Source organism: Saimiri boliviensis, chromosome 3 (genome assembly GCF_048565385.1).
Source record: "Saimiri boliviensis isolate mSaiBol1 chromosome 3, mSaiBol1.pri, whole genome shotgun sequence".
Lineage (NCBI taxonomy): Eukaryota > Metazoa > Chordata > Mammalia > Primates > Cebidae > Saimiri > Saimiri boliviensis.
The window spans coordinates 124690167-124699644 of NC_133451.1; the positions used below are offsets into that span (position 1 = coordinate 124690167).

The window sequence follows — 9478 nt, forward strand, 5'->3', positions numbered from 1 at the left end:
AGGTCACACGTTCAAGACCAGCCTGGGCAAAATAGAAATTAAAAAAAAAATTAATTAGCCAGGCTCGGTGGCTAAAGCCTGTAATCCCAGCACTTTGGGAGGCTGAGGAGGGTGTATCACGAAGTCAAGAGATCGAGACCAACGTGGTCAACATGGTGAAACCCCATCTCTACTAAAAATACAAAAAATCAGCTGGGCATGGTGGCGCATGCCTGTAATCCCAGCTACTCAGGAGGCTGAAGCAGGAGAATTGCCTGAACCCAGGAGGCGGAGGTTGCGGTGAGCCGAGATCGTGCCATGGCACTCCAGCCTGGGTAACAAGAGCGAAACTCCAGCTCAAAAAAAAAAATTATTTAAAAAAAAAAGTTGGTCAGGTGCAGTGGCTTACACCTCTAATCCCAGCACTTTGGGAGGCTGAGGCAGGCATATCACAATGTCAGGAGTTTAAGACCAGCCTGATCAACATGGTGAAACCACAACTCTACTAAAAATACAAAAATTAGCCAGGTGTGGTGGTGCGTGCCTGTAATCCCAGCTACTCAGGAGGCTGAGACAGGAGACTCGCTGGAACCCAGGAGGCAGAGGTTGCAGTGAGCTGAGATTGCGCCATTGCACTACAGCCTGGACGACACAATCATTAATAAAGACTTAATCATTCTTAAAGGAAAAAAAATAAGCAATACTGAAGAAACATTATAGGGCTTCTATTGGCAATAACTGGAGTAATAATTTTTTTTACATAATACATTTCTTTAGTATATATTTTTAGTATTTTATTTCAGGATTTCTAAAGTAGTTTGTCTTTGACCCATAATTTGTTATTAAGTAGGTCCTATCATCACATTTTTTAGTGCTGAAACTGACATATAAACAATTCTGCGGTTTCTTTGGTGGGAAAAATAGCAGAAAATACAGAATTAGCAAAACTAGATTCACTGGCTCTATCATGTTTGCTAGGTGTAAAAAAAATGACAGTTTTCAAACAGCTATTTATTCACAATCTTTTACTCTAGAAATTTTAAGAGGTTTTGAGTCCATTCCAGTATAAAAATAAGGCCAAAGTGGCCCTGTAAAATCATTATTAAAAGTATACAGTAGAGAGCTATCATTCACATTATAAAAGGAAATCTCACTCATTTCATAGTCTAAAAAAATGCCAATCTTACTAGGTGCTACTTTTGGCAGCGGATTAATTTCCTCATGACCCAATACAATATAATTATCCCGACCAGATCGCCGAATTCCCCACAATCCATTCTGTACTAATGTTGGTGAGCGCTTCCTCCTTCTGGGAAGAGAGTCATCACAGACACCAAGGATCCATTCAGGCTTGTCTTTCACTTCTACTTCCCAGTACTGCCGGCCACTACTATAGCCCTTAGAACCCACAACAGCTGGGAGGCGATAAAATCTTGTTGGGTTTGAAGGTAAGTTTTGCACTGTATTTCCATAGCGCACAGTTTTCCTATCTGCTGACACTACAAGTTTATGATGTGCTGTTTCAGGATCTAGAATTACATCTACTTGAAATCGCTTGATAATTTTCTATAGGCCAGAATATTGTGGAGGCAGACGGTAACCGTATTCTTTTAATCTGAATGAAAAAGGTTCAGGGAATTTGAAATTTTTGTACCTGTGATAGATATCCTTAACATTTGCCAGTAATTCCAGTCCTGGCTTTACATATGTGCTCTCTATCTCCTTTAGTAGATATTTTAATGAGGAGGTATGATCTGAGAATTTTCTTAGGCTTTCATTTAGTTGTGCTAAAATATCCGTCTCTTCAGCTTGTAATTGCCCAAGAACAGTCTCTTGCTCCTTTTGGAGAAATAACCTAAGTTGCTCAAATTCAGACCTGACTTCTTCTTCCTTATGTTTTACCTTTTTCTTCAGTTCTAACGATTTTCTGGTTTGTACAGTTATGATTTTTTTCAGTTAGTTCCACTCCCTCCTTCCATGCAGCATTGTATTCCTCCAATTTTTTCCTGTGATGGGAGGCAGCCTTCTTTCTGGGCCGAACACAGTGAAGCTGGTGATCAGTGGAGAAACGGCACCTTGGACATAAAAGCTCTAGGTCTTCCCGACAGAAAAAGGTCAAAACCTGATTATGCTTCTTACATACATGCTTCTCTTCCTGCCGCTTTCTCTTGCTTCTTATCTGGAGTTGCTTAGCAATTTCAGTCAAATGACCCAGTTGAGGATTGCTTGTCAATTTCCTTTCGGGACAGCAAACGTGGCAAAAAGGGCAGGGAAAGCAAGTAATCCAGACAGACGGGACAGCTAGCCACTGCTTGAAGGTCAGCCATTGAGCCTTGAACAAAGATGGTAGGTAAAGTAATTATTTTAATAAGGCCTAGCTCTCTAGACTTAAGTCCCAGTAAGCAGTACATATCTTCCCCCAGACTTTGAAATTTGAATTGGCTTTCAGTTTTACTGCTTTGGCATGTAGATGGCAGCTTCTAGAAACTTCTCAGCTCCTTAGCTTCAGAGTCTACGGCCATGAATACTTCACAGCCTGCGGCCTATTGCACATTTCAACGTATTAGCTGGGTTGCTGCTCTTCCCTCTTAATGAAATAAAGTCAAGTTTTCCTCAAGAAAGTAGACTCAGGTCTAAGATAAGGAATCCTCCCTATGAGTGAGAAAAGACAAAACATTACAAATCTGATTACATAATCACAAATGTATTAAACATTCACACAGGAATCATCAAAGAATGCTGAAATCACTGGGTGGATGTTCTTGGAGAAACAAGATATTAATATCGCAGAGATTCGCACCATACATTACTTACACACACACACACACACACACACACAATGTTAAAAATGTGGAACAAACTTACGTGCTTCTTGGTAGAATGCAATGGCAACTTTACAGCATTGCTCATATCATAGTCTTTCCAAAAATATTGACTTTCAAGCTAACCATGAGAAAATTAATTCAGATTGTGGAGCAATCCTACTAGACAACTGGTATGTATTCTATAAAATTGTCAATTATACGAAAAACAATCATAAAAAAGATTTCCAGATTTAAGGAGAGGAAAGAAACGTGAAAAATACAACATGTGATATCTGATTGGATCTGAAATCTTGAAATTTAACAGCAACAACAACAAAGAACTAAAAAAATGCTGGAAACAGGCCCGGTATGGTGGCTAACACCTGGAATCACAACACTGAGGGGCCAAGATGTATGACTCCCTTGCAGCCAGGGGTTCAAGACCAGCTTGATCAACATGGTGAAACTCCATCTCTACTAAAAATACAAAACATTAGCTGGGCAAGGTGGCGTGTGCATGTAATCCCAGCTGCCTGAGAGACTGAGGCAGGAGAATCACTTCGCTGGACCCTGGGAGATACAGGTTGCAGTGAGCCGAGATTGTAGGACAACACTAAACCGTGGGCACTAGAGTGAAACCATATATTAAAAAAAAGAAAGAAAGAAAGAAGAGAAAGAAAGAAAAGAAAGAAAGAAAGAAAGAAGGAAGGAAAGAAAGATAAAGAGAGAATTGGGAAGAAATAAGTGTAAGAAACTTAGTATGGACTCCATCTCACATAATGTTCTACCAGTGTTAAATTAGGTACAATAAAATTATAGTAAAAAATAAATGGCTTTGCCGGGCGCGGTGGCTCAAGCCTGTAATCCCAGCACTTTGGGAGGCTGAGGTGGGTGGATCATGAGGTCAAGAGATCGAGACCATCCTGGTCAACATGGTGAAACCCCGTCTCTACTAAAAATATAAAAAATTAGCTGGGCATGGTGGTGCGTGCCTGTAATCCCAGCTACTCAGGAGGCTGAGGCAGGAGAATTGCCTGAACCCAGGAGGCAGAGGTTGCGGTGAGCCGAGATCGCGCCGTTGCACTCCAGCCTGGGTAACAAGAGCGACACTCCATCTCAAAAAATAAATACATAAATAAATGGCTTCATTGTTAGGAGATCCATATTAATACACAGCAGGAAGCCATCTGGAAATCTGAAACTTTCAGAAATTTCCACAATTAACAAAATATATAGCCAAGCATGGTAGCTCACACCTTTAATCCCAGCACTTTTTAAGGCCAAGGTGGGCAGATCACCTGAGGTCGGGTGTTTGAGATCAGCCTGACAGAGATACCCCGTCTCCACTAAAAATAAAAAGTGAGCCAGGTGTGGTGGTGCATGCCTGTAATTCCAGCTACCCAGGAGGCTGAGGCAGGAGAATTGCTTGAACCTAGGAGGTGGAGGTTGCAGTGGGCTGAGATGACACCATTGCACTCCAACCTGGGTGACACAGAGAGACTGTGTCTCAAACAAACAAAAACATAAATAAACAGAGAAAACATGAATGTAACAAACAGTTAACAATGGGGTGAATCCAGGAAAAAAGTATAAGGATACCCAGCCTTTCAAACTTTCTTTAGGTCTGATGCTTTCAAAATAAAAGTGAGGGATCAAGACTTCCTGGTTTGCTTTCAAGACACCTACAGGTACCTGATTTTAAGCAAGTCAGATTCCTCCATCAAACCTTGCAAGCTACCTAACCCAGCCTGACTAACATGGAGAAACTCCATCTCCACTAAAAATACAAAATTAGCCCAGTGTGGTGGTGCATGCCTGTAATCCCAGCTACCCGAGACACTGAGGCAGGAGAATCACTTGAACCTAGGAGTCAGAGGTTTAGTGAGCTAAGATCATGCCATTGCACTCTAGCCTGGGCAACAAGGGTGAAACTCTGCTCTCTCTCTGTCTCTCTGTCTCTCTGTCTCTCTCTGTCTCTCTCTCTCGATATATATATATATATATATATATATATGGCCAGGCTGGTCTGAACTCCTGACCTCAGGTGATCCACCCACCTCGGCCTCCCAAAGTGCTAGGATTACAGGCATGAGCCACCGTGCCCGGCCGGCCAAAGGAACTTTCTGCTAGATCTCTTGTCATCTGAAACCAAACAAGAGCCATGAATTGCATTTGCTTATTAGTTCTTTTAAATCTTTTTCAATCTAGAAAAATGTTCCCTGCCTCCACCTATGTCCTAGACTACCCCACATTCAAGATTTGCCAATGGCTTTACTGGTTCTTTTTTTTTTTTTTTTCACGAGGTAGAGCCTTGCTCTGTTGCCCAGTTGCAGGTTCTTGGTTCATTGCAGTCTCTACCTCCTGGGTTCAAGTGATTCTCCTGCTTCAGCCTCCTGAGTAGCTGGGACAACAGGTATACACCACCACACCCAGTTAATTTTTGTATATTATGTGGAGATGGGTTTTCGCCATGTTGTCCAGGCTGGTCTTGAACTCTGGACTGCAGGTGATCTGCCTGCCTCGGCCTCCTAAAGTGCTGGGATTACAGACATGAGCCACTGCTCCCAACATGCCTATTGCTTGTTGACGTCAATGAATTTGTACCTCAGTCCTTCACTCTTTTTTTTTTTTTTTTTTTTTTTTTTTTGAGACGGAGTTTCGCTCTTGTTACCCAGGCTGGAGTGCAATGGCACGATCTCGGCTCACCGCAACCTCCGCCTCCTGGGCTCAGGCAATTCTCCTGCCTCAGCCTCCTGAGTAGCTGGGATTACAGGCACGTGCCACCATGCCCAGCTAATTTTTTGTATCTTTAGTAGAGACGGGGTTTCACCATGTTGACCAGGATGGTCTCGATCTCTCGACCTTGTGATCCACCCATCTCGGCCTCCCAAAGTGCTGGGATTACAGGCTTGAGCCACCGCGCCCGGCCCAGTCCTTCACTCTTTAACCATTCTGTCAATCTGCCTTTGGAGAAAGAATGTAAGCCATTTACATTTAAAATAATAACTGATAAGAGGGGATTTACTTTTGTCATTTTACTGTTTGTTTTCTAAAGGCTGTGTAACATATTCTTGTTCACTAAAATTAATATTGCACTCCAGCCTGGGTAACAAGAGCGAAAATCCGTCTCAAAAAAAAAAAAAAAAAAAAAATTTGAATATCCTATTTTAACTAATATTTAGTCATATCATCTTTTTTCACTGGGGTCAGGAACATCCATTGAATCCCATTTTGTGAAGCTATTAAAAATGCAAAAGACTGAATTTAATTGCACATTACTTACTGTATCTGTTTATTTTCTCTCTATATATCATTCCAGTGTGTGCTCTCATCTTGGAACATTTAGGGAAACCAGTGATTCTCATGGTTAAGACAAAGGATAACTCTTTTACCTCCATTTTATGTTTAGTAACATCATTAAGGTAATGGAGAATTCATCATTTCTTTTTCTTTTTATTTATTTATTTATTTTTGTAATGGAGTTTCTCTCTTGTTGCCCAGGCTGGAGTACAATGGCGCGTTCTCAGCTCGCAGTAACTCTGCCTCCTGGGTTCAAGGTATTATCTTGCCTCAACCTCCCAAGTATGTGGGACAACCAGCATGTGCCAGCAAGCCCAGCTAATTTTGTATTTTTAGTAGAGATGGGATTTCCCTGTGTTGGTCAGGTTGGTCTCAAACTCCTGACCTCAGGTGAGCCACCCGTTTCAGCCTCCCCAAGTGCTGGGATGGAGAAACCCCGTCACTACTAAAAACACAAAATTAGCTGGGCTTGAGCCACTGTACCTGGCCAGATTCATCATTTAAAATCAGAGGGATCCTTGGTTAACTAACTAAAGGCAAAAGATTAAATATATGAAAGTTTTCCAATTGGTGCATTTCAACAGATGTTCATGTTCAATTATCATCCAAGTTACAGGGAAAGAAAAGTCAACCATCACCTTTTAATCTTTTGTGTAGATTCTTTCGGTAAATTTTGTATTTTCAACAGAAGTTGAAACTTAGGAACTTCTCTTACGAGGTTGTTTGTGTTTTGTCCTCTCCTTATGCCTTGAATTTGGTTGCATTTTTCTTGCTTTTTATTCTGCATTTATTTGACTTTCCTGTCCATTATTTTTTTCTTTTTTCTTTGTTTAGACATTGAGTACACTTTACAGGTTGTTTCTTTTAAGGTGACTATGTTTGACAAGACATAGTAGTCATTTGAGGTGATGATTGTCTATGACAATACTAATTGTAGCAGGTTGTGAAGAAGGTTCAACAGAGAAATAAGGCATGCATTTCTGTAAAGGTGTCAGTGAAAGTATACCCGCAGGGTGTGTTTTTTACATTATAAAATACACAGCGATATGTCTGGACTGAAATTCATGACTCTGGGAGATATAAAAAGGGGCCTGAATGCATATTCCTGCTCTTAAATACCAAAATATTTCTAAATTACTGACTAAGTCATATAAATCTCTGAAAGAGCCTCAGCTGAAGTCAGTAAAAGCAGCACAAAGCAGCGGAGCTGAAGGTGCAGGCTTGTGATGGGGCACAGAGCCAGTGAGCAGAGCAGAGCAAGAACAGAAATTCCCTGACAGTGGTGGCCAACGTCTGGGTAATCCTGCTCACAATGGCCTCTCTAGGGCTCAGTTTGCATAGATAGGGTGGACCCTCCCTGACAATTTGTTTTAGTGTTGAGACTGCTAATGCCACACACTCCAGGATTGTGAGAAATGGGCTCTCCTTCCTGTAGTGAGGTTTATGGGGAGAGCAGCGGATCTACAGAGTTGATCCAAAAATGACTTGAGAGAGCAGAAACAGGAGACTAGTTTGGGGCTGTGACGGTGCTCAGGGGTGGGGCTGCTGAAAGGGTTCTCCACTACCTGGGGATGAGCCTGTCACCTGCAGCAACAGAGGATGCACCCAGACTTTCTCATCGGCTTCTTCAGGTGCGCAGAAGGGAAGAGAGAAAAGTGAGTCCCCCCAAAATATCTAGAGTCAAACATAAACATGGAATCAGAGGCTTTATTACAAATGCCCTGCAACAACACAGGAAGAAAAGACAGCCACAGGCAAAGGGCTCTCTAAGGAGCCCATCACTGGTCTATGACAATACTGATTGTGACAGCTTGCGAAGAAGGGTCAACAGAGAAATAAGGCATAAGCTTTTCTGTAAACTTATCAGTGAAAGTGTACACATGTGATCTGGTTTTTAAATTATAAAATGAAACCTGTCCCAACTCATAGTCCAGAAAAACGCCTATTTGCTGGACTTCTGTATTCGTTGTACTGCATGAACCACAGAATTGCCGAATTTCCCAGCACCCCATCCGTGGGGTTGGCGATCTCAGACCATCTGTGGGAAATGATTCTTTACACACACCAAGGGTCCATGCACCTGTGCCTCTCACTTCCACGTGCCAAAAGTGTCTCCCAGCATCAAAGCCCTCACAGCTCCGGACAGCTGGGTAAAAACTCAATGACTCAGGATTGTCGATAAAGCCTGGATGCATCCTACTAAAGATCACACTCTTTCTGTCTCTTGAGATAGTAAGACTAGGGTGGGCTGTTTCCGGGTCTAGCGTCAAATCTTCCTGAAATGTGCTCATCATTCTTTGGAGGCCAAAATAATGCGGAAGGAGCCCCAAGCTCTTCTTCTTGAATTCATGTGAGCAGACTGCAGGGGCTTTCAGGTTTTCACAGGTGTTGTAGATGTTCTCAATACCTGTCGGCACATCCAGGTCTCCCTGAAAACACTTCTCCGTTACTTCTTTTAACAGATTTTGTAGTACAAATAAATGGTCTGAAATTTGTCTTTGGTTTTCAGTGAGTTTTTCGTAAGCATCCTTCTCTTCAACAAGTAAAGAGTCACAAATTGCAGACTGTTCCTTTACCAAGGGAGCCTTAATTTCTTCAAATTCAGAGTGTAATTCCTTCCTCCTTATTTCTATTTTTCTTTTCTCATTCAAATATTTCAAAATCGTCGCTTCACGTCGCATCTTGGCGTCTTCAATTTCCTCCTTTAGTGGCTGAATGTAGCTTTTGAGCCTTCTCCTGTATTTGGCTGCAGCTTGCTCAATGGGCAGCAGGGGGTGGTGCTGGTGGTCAGAGGAGACCCTGCACTGGGGACACAACAGCTCCAGGTCCTTCTCACAGAACAGGGTCAGACGCTGGCAGTGCTTCCCACACAGGGGCTCCTCCTCCTGCCGTTTGCTCTTCCTCCTCATGTCGGGAAGCTGCTGAACCGCATCAGTCATGCGGCCAAATTGGGTGTTTCTCCCGAGGGTCCCTTCGGGGCAGTGGTGGAGGCACACGGGGCAGGGGAAGATGTCCAGTAGGTTTTCCCAGCGCTGGTGGATGCAGGAGCGGCAGAAGTTGTGCCCACAATGAGTGGTGACTGGGTCCTTGAGGTAACCCAGGCAGATGGGGCAGCTGGCGTCTGCTTGGAGCTCAGCAAGGATCCCTTGGAAGGCCATGGTGCAGGGAGGGATCTGCGCGGGGAGACTCCCTTCAGAAGGTGTGATCCTCCGGGAAGGAGGGAAGGTGAGAAGCTGGCGCCTCCTGAGTTCTCTCCCGCAAGCACTTCACAGGCCTGAGTCTGTTTCTTTCCCTTTGGCTCTAGAAGCAGCTCCCACGGGAGGGAGGGCCCAGGGCACCGGCTGATCTCTTGACACCAGATCCTCCTTTACTCAGATTCAAGCTGGGCTCTCTCG

At 43.2% G+C, this 9478-nt stretch overlaps 1 protein-coding gene across 1 annotated transcript; it reads right to left on the bottom strand.

The window, feature by feature from the left end:
* Positions 1-990: 990 nt before the first annotated feature.
* On the bottom strand, positions 991-9241 carry LOC141583874 (tripartite motif-containing protein 60-like). Its single transcript, XM_074395685.1, is given in 3 exon segments — positions 991-1929; positions 1931-2311; positions 8177-9241. Coding segments are annotated over 3 exon segments (2385 nt in total).
* Positions 9242-9478: the final 237 nt, after the last annotated feature.